The 26,166-nt window shown below is 38.1% G+C and overlaps 1 protein-coding gene across 1 annotated transcript in view; it reads right to left on the bottom strand.

The window, feature by feature from the left end:
* The window catches only part of ADAMTS5 (ADAM metallopeptidase with thrombospondin type 1 motif 5), a 50,458-nt gene extending 25,593 nt beyond the window's left edge, over positions 1–24,865 (bottom strand). The window contains exons 1-2 of the mRNA XM_049785760.1: positions 23,703–24,865; positions 11,092–11,224 (exon numbers count right to left, since the gene is read on the bottom strand). Coding sequence (XP_049641717.1) covers positions 11,092–11,224; positions 23,703–24,794 — 1,225 coding nt within the window. The 5' untranslated portion in view covers positions 24,795–24,865. The remainder of the gene's footprint in view (positions 1–11,091; positions 11,225–23,702) is intronic.
* Positions 24,866–26,166: the final 1,301 nt, after the last annotated feature.

Here is a 26,166-nt window from a genome sequence, read left to right as displayed (position 1 = left end):
TGTAAATACTTCAATGTTTTTCAACCAGTGAATTCTATTGTCTTTCCCAAGTAAATAGGTTGAAAAAAAAGGAGAAGCAAAACTACTTGTCACCATGCAAATATACATTTGCATGACCCTTTCTTTTTCAATGACTGAGTGGTGACCAGTATACTAGTCTTGTAAGAAATGGACATATTTTGAAATTACAAATCATTTATTTAAATATATACTCATTTTCACTGACAATTTTCAAAAAAATGCCCATATGATTGCCATAATGTTAGAAGTGGAAGAGAAAACAAATGCTGAGAAGGTATATAATTACCCCAAGGCAGTCAGTGAGGTGTTGTTGTGTAAGTCAAACAATTGTTATCTGCCACCAGCACTATCATTTTTATTTTACCTAACTAGGGATGATTTCACAGAGTATCTAGCCACATTCTTATAATATGATCTTGTTCTTAATTACATTATTTTATTTGCACACAGACTAAGGAGAAAAATGACATTCTCTAATAACTCTGAGGTACTGTTTCCAAAAATCCAGGGCAACAGTTTACAGTCACTCTGAAAAGTATAAAATGAATCTTCCTTGTAAATTTCTTGTTCAAAACTTCATAGAATCATACACAGGATTGTGGATAAAAAGAATGTCGAGCACACTATAGAAAAGGGAGTACTATATACTCTGTGGGTTTCTGGAAACCAAAAAGGAACTGTGGCTACACCACCAGAAAATCCAGTGTATACCAGTCAAAACCCAACAGGGATGCAATTTTTCATGCTGCATTCCAACTACTTTGGTCAACTTGTTAAGTCACCAGCAACTCATAACAAAATTGTTTGGTGGGCAGCTGCTTGTTGATGCTGGTTGCTGCTAGGGCTGGGATTAAGTGTCTGAGTCTTAATGGTCTAAGGCCCCAAGCTCTTTCTATTCCTTTTGCATCTATTTATCAGGTTTTAGTAGATGAGCAAAGTTCCTTCAGTAAATGAATCCATCTTGTTTTACTGGGTCAGTATCATAGGTAATCTATTATATGACAGATATCCTAACATTAAAGAAGTGAGATTTGGGGTGACATGTAAAGTTTTTCAGGACACCCAGCAGTAACAAAAAATTTTATTAGTGCTTTTTCTGTTGTGTTCAGAACTGCTTAAAGTTAGCACATCAAGCATTTTTTGAGGATGTTCTAGTTTTTAAATTGTTCAAGATAGAGTCCTTCCTAATTGATACTGCGATTTATGTAACACTTGAATCATATTATTTATTCAAAACATGATTTTATAATAGCTCTAATGATATTTTTATTTACTTCATAAAATATTTACATTGAACAGTGTTAGTCTTGTCATCCAAATCCATAATGAAATAACATCTTCCATGTGCCTTTACTTATATGAGAGCATTGTGGGATTTTTACTTCATTTGGTGGATAGATTAGATATCTGATTTCAAAAGTAAGCCAAGTAGCAAATACCAAATTTTCTATGAGGGGTCCAGAATTTCACCTAATTTTTTATATAGAATGATAATGCATATAATTAAAAAACTATCAATTATGAATGTAAAAAATTTACATTAACCATACAAGGTTTTAGTATAATTTTATGACTTTTGGCTATTCATTTGGCAACATGCCTTGAATTTTATCCTGCTTCAATTTACTAATCAGCTCACATAACTTATTGCTGTTGGAGATATACAATGAATAAAGAAAACATTCAAGGCAATAAAAAAGTTGCATTCTATGTATGAAGATATTTCAGTTTCCCTTGAGAAACAGACAACAAGGGAGGGTAAATTTTGTAAGATCTCCAAGAATTGGGCAGGAAAGGACTATTTGATAAATAGTGAACAATGATTGCTTTGAATGGCTTATGCACTTTCTGTCCTTGATTAAGAAACTCAGTCTATCTGTTGGTAGAATAATGTTAATGATGATCAAAGAGAGGAATACTTAAGTCCTTGTAGAAACAAACAACTATTCTCCTATAGTTAAAACCAGGACCCATGTGACTTCTCTCCAAGATCTGGTCAACAACTGGAATGAAAAATCAGTGTGAGAGATGTTTTTATGCTCTTCAGGAAAAACATGACAGACACAATAAGGCAGTAAACAGCAAAGAAGTGAAATTTTCCAATAAGGGTCTGCCCAAGCCTTTATGCTTTACCATATAATGCCAGTATTAAACTTTGAAATGGCAAGGTAGACATCAAATCACTGCTTATTCTGAAGGGACATACACATTAGTGAGATTTTGTTACTTAAAACAACTATTTTCATGTGATAACAAACACAATATGTTTAGTAAAAACATATTAGGCTATGAAGAGCATATTAGTATAGAAAAATAAGAATCTGGGTCAGTTAAAATATGATGCTTCTAGCTAACATCATTATATTTCAAACAGATGTGATGAAGGGAAATCATAATTTATCATGCCACTGATCGTCTCTATCAGCCCTTTGACTCCTTAGATACTGGACTTTTCTGGTGAGAGTTTGTACATAAAAAGCCCAGAGAGAGATATAAAATTATTGGTTTGAAACAGAGACCAAGGTTTTCTCTCAGAGACTTCTGTCACATTAAGACAAGTAGGATTTAAACCTCTGTGCCATAAAGAACAAGAAAGCAAATAAAAAATATTAGGAGAGATGTCTATCACTCCTAAAGTAAGTTGGTTTTTTTTTTTATCAAAATATTGATGTTTTTTTAAAGTAGCAAAGTTAGTAAAAGTGGGAAATTTTAGATGATGTAGGAAAGTCCATAAACTAATGAAGAAGAGCAGTACTTACTCTTGGATAAACAGAGTGCTATTTATTTCTTAGGTCAAAGTAGGAAAGTAAAGCCAAGAATTCAAGGCGATTTTAAAATTAAAAAAAAAAAATGTTATTTGAAGAAACTTAATGGACCTCTCGTGTGAATCTGGATTGGACAAGAGTCTCCAAGTGAGAGAGACTGACAGATTGGGCTTAAAGATGGCAAATCCTCATCAAGGTTTTATGTAGGTTCCAAAACCTTTTTTCAAAAAATAGTTTCTTTATTTAGGACCATCTGCAAACACTAGCCACACATAAGATTGGAAAGTAAAGTTTATTTTAACAAAGTTAAAACATCTAATCTACAATACAACCTTTCCTAACAAACCCTTAATTCTTCATTTGATGCAATGAAATTCTCAACTAAAAATTTGAGGCATTTACAAGGTAGGAACATGAATGAGTGAGCATAGTTTCCAATAGTCTTTGAAATTATGTGTTAAATAAAAGAAAAGGGGCTATTAAAGTTAAAATGAATTTAGAGAATAAGATAGCTATCAAATCTACTCTGCTCACAAGTCATGCTGATCTCAAAATTTTCATGCTGTGTGAAATCATTAAGTGATCAAATTGCAAAATTTAAATGCCTTTGTAGGAAATTATTTTCTTCAGGGATATCAAATCACTTCAGGCATAATAGTGTAGTTACATCACAGGAAGTAACATCAGAAGAGAGTTTATTAAAATTACTTTAGGGGAAAAATTTCTTGTTAAGTGATATCAAACTTGAAGTCTTCGTTACATACTGTTAACTCAGAAGTAGCAACTAATGAAGAAAAACTAACAATTTTCATCGTATGATGTCCTTTTAAGTTAGAAAATGTGTAACTTTATTCAATGAAATAAACTTGATTTTATTTTTTTAAATGTAGCCTTAAAAATATTGTCATCTTAACTTTACTTTACTAGTGTATCACATTATTAAAAAAAAACAAGTGTATCACATTTAGGAGTATGTGATAAAAAGTCTGTGATTATTTTCTACTGTGAATGATGATGACACATTATTTTAAAGGAAAATGTTGCTTTAGCTTCTCTTCTACTCAGGTATTACTGTGTGACTTAGGTTGGCTTATAACATTAATCTCAGGAAGGAAATAAGTTGTTTTTTTAAACTTTGGTCTGCAAATTAAACAGAATTTCAAGCTCCTGTCTCCTGACCCCAAACTGACCAATGGACTAGAGGACACAGACTACATCCGAAAAAAATAGAGTCAAAAGAAGCTCTGTAATGTGTTTACTTAAAGAAAGCACAACTTGAATGAAGCATGTTTTTTAGTGAGATCATGTTTTACTTTTACCTAATTTTCCAGGTGGGATTAGTGAGGTGCAAGAAAGTCTGGCCAGGGGTTATAACTGAGTCAATAGCACAAATAGAATCAGAATCAAGATTTAAAAAAAAATACAGTAATTAGATCACATGTCTATTCAAAGCCTATGTAAAGATGATAAAACACAAACTTCACTTTCAGAACGTTAGCCACAAATGTGGCTAAAGACACAAATGTTGTGTTCTATCAGCTAGGTAGTTTGCATAAAGGGGAACAATTTTTTTCACCTTGTTGTTAACTATGTCAATATTCTTTTAACTCAATTCAGGATCATTTTCTTCAAAGCTTAATACCAATATTGGAGAATAAACATCAAAATCTTGGGTTTTTCAGCCAGATGTATTTGGTTCAAAGTTTACTCCAGCAGGATACTGACTTCAGATTGGTTAACAGATTTCTCTGCAATGTATCTTGGGAAATCCTCTCATAACTTCCATTTTATAACATTTAAATTATATAAAAGATGTAAAGAACTTAAAATATATACCTGAAAACAATCAAATGTCTGATCATGCTAAGCTAACTTAATTGTTCTAACATTTTGGTTGGACTTGTTTAACTTTTATTTATGGGTATTCTAGTAAACTAATTTTGATAAATTTTCTCATTATTGAATACTGTTTAGGGAAGAGAATTTTGATAATCGAAAGAGAACAATTCACACATTGAATGCATGATATTTATCTTCTTATGTCCCATCTAAACTTATTGGTTTTTAACACATATGTAGTCAATGCATAGGCCTCCCCAAAAGAAATATAAATTGTAATTTGATTAAAAACCAACAATGGGGCAGGAGCTGTGTATGGCGTCTGCCTTGCGTGCCCTAGCCTAGGACCATGGTTCTATCCCCCGGCATCCCATATGGTCCCCCAAGCCAGGAGCCATTTCTGAGTGCATAGCCAGGGTGTGGCCGAAAACAAAACAAAACAACAATAGAAAACCCAACAAGAGTAGCACAGATTTTTACCAAACACTAAATCTCCCATTGCTAGTCGACATATTGAAAAGACCTCTTGCCATCTTTTAATTGAGGGGCAAGACAGACATAAGGTGGCACTGGTTCAGATGAGAAAGAAAAATAATTTGGGCTAGAGTGATAACACAGAGGTAGGGCATTTGCCTTACATGCTGTTGACCCGGGATGGAGCCAGGTTCGATCACTAGCATCCCATATGATCCCCTGAACTTGTCAGAAGCAATTTCTAAGTGCAGATCCAGGACTGACCCCTGATCACCACAGGGTGTTGCCCCCCACCCACAAAAAAAAAAAAGAAAAAAATGATTCAGTTCATGTTGATTAAAGCTATGGTTTGGAAGCAAATATCCAGATTAACCCCACTATCCTTTCATCCCAATCTCAAACCAGTTCTGACATCTAATTCTGTGCACTTGGCTTTCATCTCTGCAGCTTCAAGGCCTTCTGCAACCTTTCAAAACAGGCCTTTTTTAATCTAATCATCTCTGGGAGTAGCTCAGCTCAGCACAACTAGAGAACTCCCTCTGACCACAGGAAAACATGGGCCACTATTTTGCTGTGTGTCAACCACTTCCTTAGTGTCCAGCTGAACATTTGGCATTCGCATGTTCACTTGCCAGATTTTTAGCTTAGGAAACATTTTTGGAGTCTTTCATGGTGAAGAGATTCACTTAGCACATTTTATGATTAACTACTAGGAAGCAAAGCTTGTGCATGTTTGCAAATTATGGATTTCATCAGTCTTAAGTAACATCAGAGTGTTCCTCCTAACATATTAAGAGCTGGCCCAACATCAATAAATTATTGTTTTGAAGAGGCATGTGTGTGGCAGGTGAAGTTTTTATTATTACAAGCTGACAATAGAAGTTTGGCCAGTTCAAAATATAAACTTGATAGGTAAACTTAGATTCACTTTTAACATTCTCTAGTTTATGTTTGGCTTGTAAAAATGACCTTGATCAGGCCCGGAGAGATAGCACAACGGCGCTTGCCTTGCAAGCAGCCGATCCAGGACCAAAGGTGGTTGGTTTGAATCCTGGTGTCCCATATGGTCCCCTGTGCCTGCCAGGAGCTATTTCTGAGCAGACAGCTAGGAGTAACCCCTGAGCACCGCTGGGTGTGGCCCAAAAACCAAAAAAAAAAAAAAAAAAAAAAAATGACCTTGATCACGCCTTTATCCCCATGAACAGAGAATGTATGCTCATATTTAAAAATAATTTTCTAATTTTTCTTAATAATATAGTCACCATTTACAGGCACTCCCTGGAATATTAATGAGGCTGACAACTTATTAGTGAATACTCTGATTATAAATTCATTGAAAAAATCTCTTATTTTCCATCAATCTGTTTTGGAATCAGTTTCCTTTGTATCACCCTTTATAATCATTATCAGGAAAGGCAAATGTCCCAATTTACCAATGATACACTGTTCAGAATTTTTCATTAAATTCACTTTATTCTGATTTTAATACCATGGTTAAAAATATAGATGGCAATTTAGAATTTTTCCCTATTAATCTTGTATGCTGAGTTTCGTAGGGCATATTTTAGACAAAGGAAATAAGAAAATGATGGCAATTTATATCTAAATTTAATGTCTATTTTTTTATATTTTTGTTTTGTTTTTTGGCCACACCCAACAGTGCTCAGGAATCACTCTTGGCATGCTCAGGTGATAATTTGGGATACTGGGCCTGAACCTGGGTTGGCTGTATGAAAGGCAAATGTCCTACCTGCTGTGATTTTTAATTAAAAAATGTTTTGGCCTTTTGGCCATAGTGGCAGTGCCCAGAGATTTCTTTAGCTCTGCATGCAGCAATCACTCTTGGCACGGTTTAGGAGGCCATATGGGTGCCGAGGATAAAACCCAGATGCACCTTATACAAGGTTAATACCTTATTCACTGTACTGTAATTCTGGTCCCTCCCGGGTAGGCCGCATGCAAGGCAAATGCCCTACTGCGGTGCTATCTCACCAGCCCTTCCTATCACTATTTTAATCTATTATGTCTAGAAAAGGAAACAATAGAGTAATCCATGTGATATTTTGTCCACTAATAAAAAGATAATTATTTTTGTTTGTTTTGGAGGAGGATCCACACAGGGCAGTGATCAGGGCTTATTCTTGAGTCTATGCTCAGGAAAATTCTTGGCAAACCGGAGAGACCATACGGGATATTGGGGATCTAACCAGGGCTAACTGCGTACAAGGCAAATGTCCTACCTGCTATTCTATACCTGGTCTCAAAATGCAACTCTTAGTCAAATATATTTTCTTTTTTTATTTCTAGAAAAAAATTAAAATAATGGTAAAAATGTTAAAATTTTCTTGGTAGCTTATGTTTTGAGCACTCTAACATATTTATACTACCTCTGTACAAATAAAACAAACTGCACATTTTGAGATGGACTCAAACAAACTTAAAAAACTCTAAAAAATATAAGGTCACCACACCATTTAATCACTATATGGAGTCTGTTACCCTGATATCTGGAGCCTGTTACCCTGATATCTGGAAAATATAAATGTCTAATCAAAGGAAGAGAGGACATTTGAGAAGATTCAAATGAGAGTAGAATAGGAAGAGAATTAAGCATGGCTGCTTCTACTAATGATTTCATGTAACAATCTGAAAATTATGCAATGAAAAGATCATCCATTTGAGTTACTTCAGATCATAAAGGCAATGGAGCCTGATTCTGTAATTACCTACAGATTATTTCAAAATATTTTGTAAAGTTGTCACAGACATACTTTAAAAATCATGTACTTGGGGCCAGAAAGATAGCATGGAGTTAAGGCATGCAGAAAGTAGGTGGTTCGAATCCTGGCATCCCATGTGGTCCCCTGAGCCTGCCAGGAGTGATTTCTGAGCATAGAGCCATGAGTAACCCCTGTGCGCTGCCGGTTGTGACCCTCCCCCCCAAAAAAATCATGTATTTAATATCCATGCAAAAGCTAAAAATTAAAGAATAATAAAGTAATTTTAAGATCATATATATAGGGCTGGAGAGGTAATATAGGATTTTAGGCTCTTGCCTTGCACTCCGGTTAGATCCCAGTTAGCACTGAGTGTGGTCTCCCAAGCACTGCTAAGAAGGAATCTGAGTTTAGAGCAAGAGGCTAGGAGCACTGGTGGGTGTGAACCAGTTTGCCACCCCTCATTTCAATAAAATGAATGGAAGCCAGATGCTGTTATGGCAAGAAGATTAAATCCATATTACTGTAGTTTTAGATCAAGCTTAAATTTCCCAGAACATACCATAAGTAGCATTCAGGGAAAATTGAATAGGCAGTATGTAAATGAGAATGAATCGTAGTGAATTCTAAAGGAGTAAATAGAGATAATCCAACTAAGAAATTAAAGGTACTCAAAGATCTAGGTTTGGTGTTTTCTTAATGAGGTCTTCATTTCCTCTACACAGTTCTCTGATAAAACTGCCTTACCAATATTCTTGTACAATGAGATAAACTCTTGCACACATTCCACTGCATAATTATAAATAAAGCAGTCAAGGTATACTTTGGCCTGTGCTCTGGAATGATTCCTGAAGTGCTCAGGGATTGTATCTTCTCAAACTAGGTTGGCTACATGCAAAGCAAGGACCTTAAGCCCTGTACTATCTCTACAGTCCCATGTACTGCATTTTAACAGAACATTTTTTGTCATCACATCTGGAATGCTACCTTATCCTATTCCTAAATTTTCCTGAGAAGCCTCTGAGGATGCTAGAAGTGTGCCAAATAGCCTGTCAAAAAACTAGATATTTTTTCTTTACTTCTTTTTTCTTCTCCTCCTTTTTTTGTTTATTCTTCTGCCTCACCCAGAAGTACTTAAAGAGTAGACATGGCTGGTTCTGGGACTATATGGAGTTCTGGACTATTGAACACAGTCACTGAGTTAGGACAAATACCTTACCTGCTGTACTGTCTCTTCTGCACCAGTAATATTTTTCTTGCTCTAGGACTCCATAATCTTATGGATGAATGAAATATTCAACACTACAGATTATTTCTCATTGCCCCGCAGGATGAACTAAAACATTATCACTTATCTGAAATTTAGAATTATTCTGGAACTTCTCTCATTCTTAAAATTTTAAAAGTATGCCCCTTTATGTGTTATGACTATACTCTACAATATCTTCTCTTAGTTTCCACTGAAAAATCAAAATTTAGCTTTTGATAGCTCTGGTGTTTACTTAATTTTCTCTCTTATATACATATATACCTATGTAATAAATACTGATTGAAGATCTATATCTATATTAAGTTTTATGTTTATCACATATCACATCACAGTGTGATGTGCAAAAGCAATAGACAGGTGAATACAAAAACTGAAGTTCAGAGAGCATATGTGTTTTGAAAATACTTTCAACTCAGAGTTAGTAGGGTGATTGTCTTGTGTGCAGTTGCCTCATGTTCAATCCCTTGGACCCTATTATGTCCCCCAAGTCTGGCTAAAAAAATCCTGAGTGCAATCAAGAGTAAGTCCTGAGCACTTCTGAATGTGTCCCCAAACAAAGTCAATACAAAACAGAAAATACTGTCAGCTCTCTTAGAGCAGCATTCATGGAATGAATTCTCATTTTCCTTCATGATTTTCTGATATAAAACAGAACATGAATACAGAGTTAGGGTCTCATATCAAATTCTGAATTCTGGCAGTAAGAATTTCCAGCTTGTAAGATGTTTAAATTCAGATCTTGTCAACAACATATTAGGCAAATGCTAATGTTGTTTTGTTACCATTGTTTAGAAGGTAAGCAGAGTGCCAGCTAAGTAAGATTATGAGTAGTACTTTAGAATTGATATGTGACTTCTGATTTCTATTTTACTGCTTCAACATACTTACCATATGTAGAATTACATATGTGAAATTATTTTACCTCCCCCAACAAAAAGAGCAGCTAGAAATGAACACTTTAGGAGATGATCACAGCCAACCAAGAATGTTTTAAATTCTATGTTAAAACTACAAGTTTCACTTAAACAAACTGAGAATGTGTAAATAACTACAGCAAAAATACTCTAATGTTCATATCATAACTGAACCCCAGAAGATGATGCTAACTTGTGAAATATATGTGTAAGAGCAAATAAGCTGTTGACTAAAAAGCAAAGCAATGGGGTATATATGGATACAAATAACAGTTGGTATCACTAATATACCCAGTTTAATTCCTAAAATAATCACATGAAAGAGGCACTATTATTTCCAATTTTTAGGAAAATTTAGGAAAATGGGCTTAGAGAATTTAAATGAGATTGAGATGATAGGATGAAAACACGAGTTTAACAACAATTGAGCACAGATGCATCAAATTTAAGGGATAATCTTAAATTAAATTCTTATATCCTTAATAGCCTAGATCCATGCTTGAGAGCACATATTTCTAACTGCTGCAATATTTTTTAAAATAATTAACTCCATCCATATTTTTTGTATTTTGAGAATTTAGGGTTTTATTTCAACGACAAGCAGTTAGGTGTGTGACATTTGAATGTGTTTGACTTTGACATTAGAAATGAGAATGGCACCCTTTTCCTGAGTCTCTTATCACCGTGGATAGAATCAGATAGGATGATTCACAATGGAATAAACATGATACATTTCTGTGTAAACTGATTATCCCTGGGTAAGTTGGATACTCCTCAGAGTCACTTGAAGACACATCTTAGAATTCCTGGTTCAACTGTGACAAATTTAGTCAGTTACTTAATGATCCTTAAAGACAGTAGCCAGTGGCAAATTGCTCTTAAGCTTTTAAATGACGCTGTCAGACAGGAAACACCGTCCATGCCTTCTCCTTTATTAGTTAACCCTAATAGTGCAAATATAAACACACTTAATCCCCAAACAGTACCACTGAACCAGGAGAAATCTGGAATTAATTGCGGAGTATTTGGGTTCCCTTGCAGCTGGTGCAAGTGTTTGATTTGGACAGGGAAGAGAAAAAGGTCCTGCATACCAATTTCGTGAGCCACCGTGAAAGCTGCGTGCAGACCATCATCTTCAATGACAGCACAGCTGCGCTCTGGAGAACATATGGTCCCCACGTCTGCCATCCCCAGGGTGTCACATGAATGATGCCCACATAAATCCTGCCGGGAGAAAGAGAGAAATCAAGAAAATCAATTTGCCTCCAGAAGGAGCCACCTTATCAAATCACTTGCTCACTCCAAATGACAAGATTAGGCTCTGTTGATGGCGTCACCTTTTGCAATTTTGGAAATGTCCCAAAGGCAAAATAAAAGGCGGATAGTGGCCCTTCTCAGCTGTTTTGGGCCCCAGAAATACTTAAGGATGATGGGACTCAGTTCCACTTAAAAACATGTCTTGAGTTTATAGTTTGACAATTGCCATGGGAGGCTTCTTCTTAAGAAAAGGCACAGCGCACACAAGCAGGCACATATATCATAGATCGCATTCATGTCTAAGTTTTACCGCAAGCTGGTCCTAGAAATTTTTCCCCATCACAGGGGAAAACTGCAGCCACATATTTGTGGTGAAGTACAAATTGATCAGTAATTGGGAAAGGAAATGTAATTTTCATCAAAGGAAGGTGATCTCAATTTTCAAATTGAGATATATTTTTTATAGATTGTGTAGTCAAAAATGCATGAAACTATCTTTCAATCATTGAATCTAGTATCTTACAATCTGATTTGTCTACCGAAAATATATGCAATATTTGGTGTTTTGGTGAGTGTCTGCACATTTCTTTGAACTTGTTTAGCTTTTTGGTTTTGGTTTGGTTTAGATTGGTTTGGTTTGGTTTTGGCCCACACCAAAAATGTTGAGGGCTTACTTCTGGCTCTGCACTCAGGTTTCACTCCTGGTGGAATCAGGGGACCCTATGGGATGCTGGAGGTTGACCGTGGGTCAGATGCATGCAAGGCAAACACTCTGTCAACTATATAATTGCTATGGCCTCAAGTTGCATGGTTTTTTAAGAGACCTAAAAAGAGGATCACAAATATAAAACCTGAATGATTGAAGATTAGCAAGAATTGATCACAGGTGTGTCTAATTTTAATATATAATCTTAAATTAAATTTATATCTTTGGTAGCTTAGATCCATGCTTGGGAAACATATTTCTAACTACTGTAATATTTGATTGGTCAATTAGATGGTTAATTGATATGGTCATTTGGGATGAAAGAGACATCAGCAAGACTTTCTAAAATATAAGCACAAAGAGAAGCATATCAAATTTTTAAACAGACTTATAATAAGAAACTTTTCCTTGACTGCTATTGAGAAATTTAATATTAGAATTTTTTGTGCTTGATTATTGTTTTCAGTGAAAATTAACAACAGATAAGTCATGAATGGCCCTTCCAAAAAGATAGTATTCCAGTAAGCCATAAGTACTTACAGTTCATATATAAAATATATAATTATGAAGATTACAATTTATAAATTTAAATAGTACTCTACATTTTTCATTTATGGCTGCTATTTTGTTTTTTTTTTTTTTTAGTTACCATATCTGAGTTGGTAGGAACACAACAAACATTTGTGTCACTGAGGTGATTGCAGTTAACATCATGGTGATTCAATATGCCTTTAATAATATATTATATGTTTGTAGGACCCCAGTAGACTTCAGATGTCCAGGCTAGGTGTTATTATTGTATAATAAATGCCAGATATTCAATGCAAACATTTTTTTTATTCATGTAATTCTTCATTTTGCTAATAAAATATAAGAGATACTACTTTAAGGATATATCCTACTATCTTTTCAGTACTGTTACAGGTCCTTATTGGGCTTTATATATGTATGTGAGCTATTGTAGCTGCAAGGAATAAAGTTGTGACCATCATGTTAAAGCATCAGACAGTGAAAACCTCAACCAAATATCCCTGGTTAATTAATGCCCCAAACAAACATCAGGCTCCGAAAGTTTGCTGTGCATCATCCTGTGTTAGCCTGTGAAATCTCAACTTACAGCAGTTGAGAACAATGAGTACTTTTTAAATTTGATATTAGAATTACTTTTGCATAATAATTTTTGAGATGATGCAATTTATTTTTTGTTTTAAAAATTATTTATCTATTTATTTATTTGTTTTAGTTTTGAGGTCTCACCCAGCAGCATTGACAGGTTGCTCCTGGCTTTGCCCTCAGAAATCACTCCTGGCAGGTTCAGGGGATTATATGGGATGCCAGGGAATCTAATCCCGCTCTACCACATGCAAGGCAAACACTCTATCCTCTGTTCTATTGCTCCAGCCCCTGCAATTCATTTTTTATTTAGCTCCCCCACACACACAATTATTCTTGGAGCTTTAAGATCCAAGTCAGAGTTCCAATGAATTGTTGTACAATTCAGATGATTTCTGACTTCAGAAATAGGTGAGGACAAGGTGCCAGCAAACATTATTACCTCAAGAAAAAATTCCCAAACTTTTCAAAATCAAGGTTGGTGTTTATCTTCAAAAATTTAGTATTCAGTATATTAAAGTAATAAAATAAAAGTATTATTTTTTATAAAGAACACCATTTCTGTGCTAATAAAGTTATATATTGAGTTACAGCAAGTGAAAATGCCCTTCTATTCAGAAACTGGATTTTTAGTATTTCTCTGCTTACTGGTAATCAAGTGCTCAAAAGTGGTCATCAATCCTCCTTGTCATCTTGAATTTCATTAAGTGCATCTGGTCCTTTGCCAGGAAATTTATGCATGAAACAAAACTATGAACAGAGCACTTGTATTTTTTCTTAACGACATTGATTAAAACTCTTGACGACTCCTTGATACTCTATCTATGCAACTTTAATTAAAGTGGCCATCTTTTCATTTTTCCCAGTAATTAGCAGCCCAGTGTCATTTTATCCTATAGATTTGCAGTGAAGACCTAATTTCTTTGTGATCAAATATTACTTCTAGAGCATTTTACTTATTAATTCAACTTATTAATCAATTAATTAAGAATATAGTCATTACTGGGGCCGGAGAAATAGCACAGTGGCGTTTGCCTTGCAAGCAGCCGACCCAGAACCTAAGGTGGTTGGTTCGAATCCTGGCATCCCATATGGTCCCCCGTGCCTGCCAGGAGCTATTTCTGAGCAGATAGCCAGATAGTAACTCCAGAGCACAGCCAGGTGTGTCCCAAAACACACAGACACACACAAATATAGTCATTACTTTCATATCATTTTTGAAGGGTTATTTACAATAACATTTCTCAGTTCAAACCTTATTTCATCCTTATAAGTTCCTTTTTTAAAACATATACTGTGAATATATAAGAAAACACTAGAGAAAATGGCATTTATCTGGCCATTTATCATCTATCCTATATTATTTCTATTTTTAGAATCTGAGATGAAGGAGATAAAGAATAAATTTGGATCACATATCATGCCCCAATGAGAGTCAAATGAACTTAAAGTTATGACAAGAATTTTCAACTTTGTTACTGTTGATCTAAAGATATACTGCATTCTTGGGCCAGAGAGATAGCATGGAGGTAAGGCATTTGCCTTTCATGCACTAGGTCATTGGTTTGAATCCCGGCATCCCATATGGTCCCCTTAGCCTGTCAGGAGTGATTTCTGAGTGTGTAGCCAGAAGTAACCCCTGAGCGCTGCTGGGTGTAACCCAAAAACCAAATATAAATAAATAAAATAAAATAAAGATATACTGCATTCTTGTTACATTATAGATGCTTCATTTCATGATGATCAATGTCATAACCATTATGAGCTAGGTAATGAAAGTTTTAACAAAATGAAAGGGGTTTAAGAGTTTTCCAAAATGTAACTGGTGAATTTGGGGTGTACTATTGGTCAAAGTCATGACTAATCATTACATAAACTCAAAATTAGAGACAGAATAGAATGGTCATCAAGACCAATACAGACATGACAGAATAGGATAGCCATTGGTCTAAAGATCTTTCACATGGCATGGTCACATGGCATGGTCATTTTGAGCATTATTAATATGCCACAAACTATGATTCATCATGGAATTTAGATGGTCTATTAGTAACTCAGTCAGAGGAAGTAGTTGGCAGAGTAATCAAATATACTAAATCAAGACGTCAATGCCCAAAAGTTATTATGAGTTATTATGAGTTGAAAAATCTCAGACACATTGGGCATAAAAAACAAAATATGGAGACATGAATGTACAAAGTCAATGAAGACTTTTTATCCTTGACAAGGAGGAAAAGTGCTCATGTGTGAGAGAAGGAATTCAAGGAAACACAGGAGTGTGTCTCTCAGTAGCATAAATGTGCTGAGGGAATGAGCTGAAGGAAACACAAATGCTGATGAGAGCAAAGAGTATCCTGACTGCAGCAACCACAGCTATCATGAAAAAAGACCTCGTGAGGAGAATCAGCAACTCTTGCCTTCTAGAAACATTATCACTTGGTAAGGGCAAGTATGACACTCAAGGGAGGGCATAGAAGAAAACTTCACTAACCTTGTGTGTCTGTCTGACAACTCAATTCTTACAAAGAAGAATTTGAGATAGAAGAGTTAACTTGGCATGATATCCATTCTAGTCATAAAGATAAAAAGATAACAGTAGTAAAAAGATAACAACATGTATAAGACATGTGTTCTCTGTATCCTTTATGTAAAGAGTTATTTATCTCACTGGTCATCTATGTAGCAATTTTCAATAATAATAGCTTTATGGGGACCAGAGAGATAGAATAAAGGTAAGGCATTTGCCTTGCATGCAGAAGGACAGTGGTTCGAATCCCAGCATCCCATAAGGTTCCCTGAGCCTGCCAGGAGCGATTTCTGAGCGTAGAGCCAAGAGTAACCCCTGAGCACTGCTGGTGTGACCCCCCAAGACCCCCCAAAATAGCTTTATTTTGAACCACATTAAAGACTACATGAATTATGCCCTGCTAGAAAAATCATTACAACGACCCAATGTCACACACATTTTTCAAGTTTCTTGTTGTATATGTAGATAAATAAAACCCCTTAAGAAACATTCTGATCTAGAGAACAAAATGAATGTCAATAAAAAAGCAGATTGTGACACATTATTAGAAACATATTTCTGGGAAATTACAGAAGAATTGAGCTCTCCTTGAGGTATTTCATAGAGATATCTGAGAGGAGGTGACTGGATCTTGAGGAATTAATGGAATCCTGACAATATTAGCTAAAAGATGTCCTAAGAAGAAAATTTTAGAGCAAAAACCAGGAATGGAAAAAAACAGGGTCTGTTTTGTGAATGACAGGAAGTTTGTGTGGTTGGAGTCAAGGATTTGTCAAGCCAGAGGGCAAGACTGGAAGGGTAGATAAATAGTCTGAGCCCAGAGACCCAAGACAGAAATTGTTCCTAGAAAAATGTGAAATAAATTGAAGAGAAGAGTAGATGGAGCAAGTTGGAGAATGATTGGAGCAGACATACAAAGAGTTATTTTGTAGAGTGTAATGAAAGCTGACTAGACATGGTGAATGGAAGTTTGGTTGCTTTTTAATTCTTACTTGAGTATTAAGAGTCATAGTAGAATTGTATATACAATTCTCAAATACAGCCCCTTCGTTTTGAATAAAAGGAGTTTTGAGCAGGTCACCTTGTGGACTTGAATATATATATATATATATACACATATATATACATGTATGTATTCATACCTGAATATACACATGTTATTAATTTCTGTATATATGGAAAACTTAAACTGTAGTGGTCTGTCTATGTCAAAAACCTAAGACTAGTGGGACAACAGAGCTCAAACCTTTATGTAAATACTTTTATTACTAAATTTTGTTTACCACAGTATGCTAGCTATTCTCACATGACACTGCTCTTCCTATTTTACATTGATACTGACTAGTTAGTCAAACAAAAAAAAGTTTCATTAATATATCTAGGCTTTATGGCATATCTGGTAAAACTCAGTGATATAGAGACATATGATATACACAAAATCTTCTGGTAGAAATATTCCAGGAAATAAGCAACAGGAAGTGTTATCTCCAGAGGCTTTGTAATAATCCCTTTCCTATATAAATGCTGTAATCAATTACTTTCTTGGAGTTCAGCTCTATGGGATATTTATCCCAAGCAAAAGGCAAACCTGGCATTCCAAACTTATACAATGCAAGTCAGACTTGCTATCAGTCATTTCTTTTGGCGGGGGCATCCATCAATATTTAGGAGTCATTCCTAGTTCAGCTCTCAGGAATTATTTGTGGGGATACTCAGGAGATACTGGAAATTTAACCTTGGTCTGCCACTTGCCAGGCAAGCAAGAACCCTACCTGCTGTATTATCTCTCTGGCTCCTGCTATCAGTCTTTACTTCTACTTTTTATCTCTCTTGTCCATAATTTTCTATATATTATTTCATTAAAATGATAGTTTTATAACATAACAATTCCTTCTGCTCAATGATTTACTCATTTCTGCCTCATTTGAACATTTCTCGACTCAAAACTTGCTTTATATTTACTAATGCCACTGATTTAGTCTGGCCTTCTTCAGTCTCCTTGAAGATTACTGAAAAGCCTGCAGAAGCACCTCTGAGATTCACTCCAACTACTGAGGCTAAACTGCTTATTCCAGAACATGCCACAGATCATTGATGTTTTCTTCCCATTTAATTTACACTAAATTTAATTTAGAATTTAACCTTGTCAGCATGGGACTAAAAATGAACCTGTGTCCTGCCTCATCCCCACCTCGCCAATCTGTATGTTGAACTTCTATCTCCAATGTGACTGTGTTTGAAACTGGAACTCATTTGAATTCATTTGAAATATGATTATAATGGTGGAGTTTTTATTTAATATGATTAGTGTCTTTTGAAGAAAGAAACCAGAGCTCTCTCTTGCACTTTCCTCTCCCGTGAGTCCAACCCATGCAAGAAATACAGATGAATACACAGGAAGAAAGAAGGCAATGTTCAGAAGTTAAGAAGAGAGCTCTTACTGGAAATCAAATATTCTGACCTTGATCTTGGACTTCCCAGCCTTCATAACTGTGAGAAAGAAGATTCTTGTGTGTAAGCTACCCAAGTCTAATCTCTCTTACTATGGAAGTGCCAACGACTAACACACCTGGTATACAATTTCTTCCTTACTAGTTACTACTGTTTTCTATAGATTAATGTATCATGCTTCTGCTTCCAGCACCTGTAATATCACATGTAAATACCCTCATTTTACAGTGTCACTATACCGCTTCTGGGTCATTGGAGATGATTAATTTGGGGTACCTATAATTTCTTTCATCTTGGTATACTTATATTGTCTATATGTTCTTTATAGGCCTGTCTAATCCTGTACTTTCTCCCAAATTGTACTTGGATTGCTTAATCAACATTCTTAGGGTCTTCCATGCCATCAAATAACTGTTTCTGTAATAAGTCATGCTTTTAGCTGGATAACAATGATCAATTTCCTTGTCTGATTCTGGAATTGATTCTAGACTGTTTTGAATCACTGAATCACCTTTCCTCCTTTAGAAATTTAGAAATGATGGGGCCGGTGAGGTGGCGTTAGAGGTAAGGTATCTGCCTTGCAAGCGCTAGCCAAGGAAGGACTGTGTTTTAGATCCCCCGGCGTCCCCCAAACTGCTAGGGGCAATTTCTGAGTTCTTAGCCAGGAGTAACCCCTGAGCATCAAACAAGTATGGCCTAAAAAAAAAAACAAACAAACAAAAAAAGAAATTTAGGAATGATGAATAAATTAACTACTGTATTTTTATTTTCAACAGAATGAGCAGAAATATCTTTTTTCTTTGTCATTTATAAGCTACTACTTTTTATTCTCTGTGCAGTAGTCCTTATCTATTAAATTATAAGAAGGACAATAGTTTCAAACCAGTAAAATATTAATAATAAGACAATTTATGGCTATGTATAAGTATATAAGATATGCTGAATACAAGCTGGTTGAATGAGAATCAAATTTATCTATCATCCAGAATAGGTTCAATTTTACAACTGTAATTAAGAGTGTATAAAGATCTATAGCTAGATAGTGGGTTGAGTGATGGATTATAGATGGTGAAGTATTTGATAATGGACATAGTATGTATAAATCGCGTATATCTGAGGAAACTGAGAAAATATATAAGCAAAGTTTATAACTTATTGTAAATCAAAATTATTTCAATAAATATAGAAATAAAAGTTAGTTGACAACATTAATTTTCCCATCTCCTCTAATTTCCAAGTCCTTTTTAAAGTTAAATTACAATATTTATGAGTCCTAACAGTAGACAGTTTCATATAATTATCATCTTCTCTGTTATTGTTAAGACCAAATAAACAGGGATCAGGTATAATCCATCAATCCACCTTCATAAACTTAAATGGGTTTGTCACACAGAGTTAATTCCCATAGCTAAGGGCAAAATACAGCAGTGATATAGGTCTGTAGGGCATATTGAAAAACAGAATGGACATTTTTAGAATCTTTAAAAAGTATTTATAAAATGTCACTAGGAGTTGTCTAGTTCCCAGGCTTACAATTACTGAGTTAGCATCATATCAGTAGGATTATCATATGGCTAAAATTTTTGACATGAGTATATCATTGCCTAAAGTAGGATTTTAACTCAAATATGTGATGGATTTATTCAATCTAGGAGCAAGCAATGAAGGAAAAAATTCTCATCCTTCTTCCATAATACTTGACTTTCTCTTTCATCCATACTATCAGAATCTCAGAGGAGTCATTCTTATTAAGTGGTACATTAGTACTAATGAAAATTCATGAACTTGCTTTCCTAGCCTAGTCTCTTAGATAATATATAGTTTCAGTCCAATGCTTGTGTAGGAGTTAGGGATGCCCAACATTTTCCAATTCTTATTCTCAAGAAGATAGTTTCAGGTTCTAAAAAATGGTCTCCACATTGGATTTAATCCTCAATCCTAAAACATCCTTATTTTTAAATAAAACTGGAAGCCAGGAATAAGGAAAAGACTCTGGAAAGCAAAATTAAATCTTGGGAAGATTGAATATCTACTGTTCAATGGCAGAAACAGTGTGAATTACAGCTTTAGCACCATTGCAGAATGAACTAGACTCTGATGCCAGAGAACTGACTGGTGTTAAGTTTCCCTAATTAGAACTGTTCCAAGTCCTGGAGCACAGTCCTGATAGTGAAGTGTGTTAGTTTAATAAATGAGTTACTAGTGTTCTTCTGCTGACTCCCAGGCACAATGTCCAAGGTGGCCTAGGGTAGTAAACAGGAGTGGAAAATATCTCTTCACAATTTGCTTCATGCTTAAAAAAAAAATGCAATTTAGCAGAAGACATCTGGACATAGGGCATTTTGCACAGTGCTCAGAGCCCATCAAAACACAGATTTAAAGACTTGGCATCTGACTACTAAGCTACTTCTTACATTCAAAACAGGGGTGTAAAAGTAGAATCTTAGTGCCAACTCTGGTTTTTTTTTTTTCTTTCATTGAATAAAAAGCAGAGCCATAATGGTTTCTCTTTAGGTCTTCCTTAAATATCTGATTTCTGTGAGATAGAAGAATTGGCTGAAATGAGATCTCCTCTTGTTTCTCACATCCAGAAGTTTTAGGCTCAGGCTAATTTTCCAATTTGAAGTCCTCATAAAGGCAGGCATGCTTTATAAAGCTCTTGGAAAACTTTTCTCAGCCCCTTAACTAATAGTGCCTATTAAATTAGGTACATATATTCATAAAACACATGTTTTTCAAAGATTTGGTTCTTGTCAAGTAAGACAGATATACCAGAGGGCCAACCACAAGCTAAATAAAATTGGATTTTCTCAAGTTTGCTTCTGCTTGGCAAGAAGGCCAGGGAAGAGAACCCATGCAGAATATTTTCCATGTGTAGATTAGTGTGAAAAATGTATGTTATTATCATACTTATTTAAATTAATATAGACTATTAATTTCTTTCTCTCCTGCTTTTACCTATATATATATGTATGTATGTATGCACATGCATCAAAGTTTGCAAAATATGAATTGTTAAGAACTCAATTAAAAACCAAATTCAAGAAAAGCAATAAACAAATTATGGGCAATTATTGAATGTTTTTTTTCTTCTTTTATTCCTTCTTAAGATGGGACAAGTTTGGAGGAATGGGGTTTTCTACTTATTTTTGTTTATTTGTAAAAGAAATATGGCATGTATTTAGGAAAGAACATGAAAATGTTCTACTTTTTGGAGTAGTATGTCTATAAAAGTATTTTTCCTCTGTCTTTAGAGCACTTCCTTCCATAACACGCTGAAGCCTTCTTCTTGGCAGCCTTTTAGGATGTAGCAAAGCAAGAAAACCAGACATGGAAAGTTGCTCACCAAAAAAAAAAAAAAAAAAAAAGAAAAAGAAAAAGAACCCAACTTGGAAACCAATAAGAAATGGATACTTTTACAGGACAATTTCACCTCACAGGGAAGTCTACAAAATAAATGTTCTTCCATTTCAAAGACTAATATTGTGTAGGGAAATGAAAGGATGGTTTCCAGAAGATCACTGAAAGAGTAAAAGAAAAAAGATTTTCGATGGCATCCAGAACCCTGTGCTGCTGTTGGATTTCTCCTAAATTGCTGCCCTCTGGAGTCTTTGTTTATATGTGGCTTACATTTATGTCCAACCCATGGACCACAAGGCTTCCTCAGCTCCAAATTTATTAACACTTGTTCTTCATACCAGCTGTGCCTTAGAAAAAGTAGGAACTGTAGTGGTGGAGCTGTGTGAGTTTGGAGACCTCCTGCAAAACATCATTTAACTTCCTCTTCTAACTCTGTTTTCTCCATTTCATACCATAACTGGAAATTTCAAAAGGTCTAATCATTCCTCTCTTCTGGATGTATCTCAGACACTTGGAGGTATGTCTTGAAACCTCTGAGTAAATTGAATGATCCAAATAAACTCCTATCCCATCCTAGGTTCTGTCTTTTCTCTCTTTTTTTTTTTTTAGAGGTAGGGATCACGCCCAGTGGTGCTCATGGCTTCCTCCTAGGTCTGTGCTCAGGGATCACTCCAGGTGGGCTTGGGGAAGGGGTCATATATGGTACCAGGGATCATAACTGGTCCAGCCACATGCAAACAAGCACCCTACCTGCTGAACTATAGATGTCAACCCTCCCACCCCAGGTGTTGACTCTAAATGTCACCCTTAGGTGGTGATCTAATAACTGTGCATGCACACAGACAGATTATGTTTCTCTCTAAATTCTCAACCTATCAAGATCAATTTCTCTCTCTTCCCATAACCATTTTCCTAAAAAATTGCAAAATTCTGGGAAAACATTCATTCTCATATCTTGATTCTTTGCCCAATCTTTCTGCATTGATCTTTGTGGAGAAACCGCCATCCCAAACCCAAATATGCAAGCTGGATATGACCCTTCAGTGGTCATTGAAGTGGAGAAAAGGAAAGGGCTTGAGAGGCTGAGTTGAGTTAGGTGAAACAGTCTCTAAGATACCCCCAAAGGTCTATTTCTCTATCCTTTCGTCTGTCCCTTCTTTTTATTTTATTTTTTTCTTCCAGAAACTGAGATTCCACCCCAGTGGAGAATAAGAGAATTATTTTAGGAGGACAGGTTGGAAAAGAAAAAAAAAAAAAGTCTTACATTTGGAAAGTAATCCCTCTTACTGAGGCTGCAGAAAAACAAAAACAAAAACAAACAACAAAAAAAAATAAGGAAGAAATCTAGGCTATTTACAGAGAAATTTACAGAGAAAGGGCGTTTGCCTTGCATGCAGCTGATCCGGGACAGACAGTGGTTCGAATCCCGGCATCCTATATGGTTTCCCTAGCCTGCATAGAGGGATTTCTGAGCACAGAGCCAGGCATAACCCCTGCGCGCCACCGGGTGTGACCCAAAAACCAATTAAAATCTTGGTGGTTCTACCATCAAGATCCTTCCTCTAGCAGAACACAGTCTTACGTAGGGGAGCAGTAAGAAACTTAAGATTCCTGATTCCCAAAATAATCGTTCGCTCCCCCTTTTCCTCTGTACCAAGTACATTTCCCCAAACATTGTAATCTTTCCTTCTCATCTGCATACACCAAAAACACCATATCTCAGTCTGGAAAGAGATGCCTGTCTGATTCACCCCCTGATAGGTTTCTAAGGAGATCTGATCTTTCAGGTAAGAATCACCACTGGGTTTACCTACCACCCCTCACGCCCCCAGCCCCATTTTATATTAACTGAGTTGGGGGCTTGGCTGCATTTCTTGCAAGAAACAGTTAAGCAAATCCCGAAGGACTGGGAAAGAAGGAAGACCGTGAGTAGGTAGGTAGATAGATAGATAGATAGATAGATAGATAGATAGATAGATAGATAGATAGATAGATAGATAGATGATAGATAGATAGATAGATAGATAGATAGATAGATAGATAGATAGATAGACAGACAGACATATGTCACTTACCTGCTTGGACACCCTGGTTGGATGTTCCTACCCCCTCCAGTACACTCACACAAACACACACACACACACACACACACACACACAAACACCCCTGCCTGGACTTACCTCCCTAGTGATGTTCCTACCCCCTCCAGTACACTCACACAAACACACACACACACACACACACACACACACACACACACACACACAAACACCCCTGCCTGGACTTACCTCCCTAGTGAAGAGAATGGCTGCGTCGTAGTGCTCTTCGTGGTCATCCCCCAGTTGGTTGTGTTGGTGCTGCCACTTGCAGAAGTTCTTGAGGGTGGTGGCGGCGTTCTTGTTGACCTCCAGGCTCTTGTCCTTGTCTCCTAGCACCACCACCTTCACCACGGCCAGGCGGATGTGGTTCTCGATGCTGGCGTGGCTATACAAGCGGTTGGCGATGGAGGCCAGGGTCAGCAGGTAATGGTGCAGGCCCCGGCCATACATCTGTGCCATGGACGCGTCGGCCACCAGGAGCAGCTCCACCTGGCGGGCCCGGGAAATGGAGCGTCTCCGTCGCCGCCACCACGTCTGTGGTCCCTGGGTCCCGGAGCGCTCCTGGAACTGCTGGGCCAGCGCCCAGCGTCGATCCGGTCTGCTGTGAGCCTCGCTGCGCTCTCGGTGGAACCCGGTCCGGGACGAAGCTGGCGTCTCGCAGCTGGCACGCGGCGGCGGCAGGGTCTCAAAACTGAAGCCCGAGCGGGTATAGACGTGCAAGATCCGCTCGGACCCGTCCCCATACACTCTCCCAGCTTCTGCCTCGGCCCGTGGGTCGCGCAGCAGCGGCTTCACGGTGTAGCGCGCGTGTTTGACGGCGAAGAAGCCGTCGAGACCCCGGCACAGGTCAAAGACGGCCAAGGAGCGCGGGCTGCCGTCCACCGTGCCCCGGTAGAAGCAGCGGCCCTGGGAGCGCCGGGTCGAGTTCCACCCGCCAGCTGCGGGCACCAGGCCAGCGGAGCCCACCGAGTCATCGCGCTCCAGGTCCAGGAGGAATCTCCGGCCGCCTGCATAGACGAGGTAGCCCACCTTGCCGCCGCCCGAGTAGATCTGGTCCACATTCTGCACCAGCCCGCTGCTCCGCGGGCCGGGCGGCGCCAAGGGGTGCGGGTGGCCCGGCGCCTCCTCCTCCCCTTGCAGCCGGCGGGGCTGGGCGGCCGCTGCAGCAGCAGGAGCCCGAGGCTGGTCAGCTTTATCCTGGGCAGGTGCCTCGGCGACGCTGGCCCGGACCAGGGGCAGGCGGAGCGCGCACAGCAGCAGGGACGCCCACCCGAGCAGCATAGTGCGCTGCCCCGCGGGGAGGGGCTGCGCCAAGGGCACTTTAGGGCGAGTTGGTATTCGCTCTGCAAGTTACCAGGGCGGACACACACTCACACACACGCGCGCGCGCGCTCACACACACACACACACACACACACACACACACACAACACGCTCACACACTTGCTGGCTAGGTGGAGTCAAGTGTTGGAGGGAAATGGGGGAGACCGGGCAGCTGCACCAGCCAGTCCAGTCCGCTTTGCCAAGCGTGCGAACTTTTTCTTTGTTGCTTTGCAAAAAAAAAAAAGGGGGGGGGGTTGCATTCGTGCTCCAGAAAGTGACGGGGGGCAGGAGTTGGGGGAGATGAAGGAGAGAGTAAAAACTTAAAAAATAAAATAAAATGAAGCAACTTTCAGGGAAAATCCAACCGTAACCCCCAAAATACAGCCAGGATCATGCACCCAGAAAAGTAAAAAAAAAAAAAAAAAAAAAAAAAGGAACGCGCACCTAACGGGCAACTGGTACGCTACGCGCAGCAGCCTGCAGTCCCAAGGCTGCTCCAGACCCTGCAGAAAGGCAGGCAGGCAGGTAGGCAGGCAGGCAGCCGGCGTGCCAAGCTCCCTTATTTTCCTTATATTGTGCGTTGCTTCACTCTACTGGAACCAGACGCGAGAGAAGAAAAGCCAAACCAGGGTTGGGTAAAAAAAAAAAAAAAAAAAAAAAATCCAAAGCCATCAAAGGTGCAAAGAAAAAAGGCCGATGCCCTGGGCGGCCTGCGACGAGCCGGTGGAGCGGCGCGTCCGTGTCCCCTCGGGCGCGGCGGTGTCCTCTGCCCGCTGTCATCCCCAATCGGCCCCTGCGAGCGCCGAGAGCAGCGCGAGCGCTGTGAAGATGCGAGGAGGTGGAACAATGAATTTATAGCGGCATGCCATCCTGCAAAGGCAATTTCAACAATTCGTCACTGCAAGCTGCTCTTAAAGGGAGAGAGAGCTTCCCCCCACCAACACTCCCACCCGGCCCGGCCCGCGCCTAATCAGATGGGGGAGGGAGGCTGGGAAAGAGAGAAAAGGGGCGTGCTCGAGGAAGGGAAAAGCGGGACGGAGGAAAGGACCCGACGGAGGGAAGGAGGGACCGTGGAGGGTGTGTTTCGGGGTTAGCGTGAGGGCTGGACCAAGACTTGGGGTCTGGAAACCAGGAGTTCCTTTGGCCGCATTTAAAGCCACAGCGGCTCTGAGTTGGTCCTGCTTATTTCACAACCGGCGGGGTGTGCTTGGCTTACCTCCTTTCCAGAAGGGGTGTTGGTCAAGATACTTGACTCCTTTCAAATCTCTCCTAACCTCCTTGCCTTTCCTGTTTTGCTTTTGCCTCGGTAGGAAGTTCCTACCGCAAGTTT

This window comes from Suncus etruscus, chromosome 13 (assembly GCF_024139225.1).
Source record: "Suncus etruscus isolate mSunEtr1 chromosome 13, mSunEtr1.pri.cur, whole genome shotgun sequence".
Lineage (NCBI taxonomy): Eukaryota > Metazoa > Chordata > Mammalia > Eulipotyphla > Soricidae > Suncus > Suncus etruscus.
The sequence above is the reverse complement of the archived record's forward strand: the minus strand, read 5'-3'. Positions and strand labels throughout refer to the sequence as shown.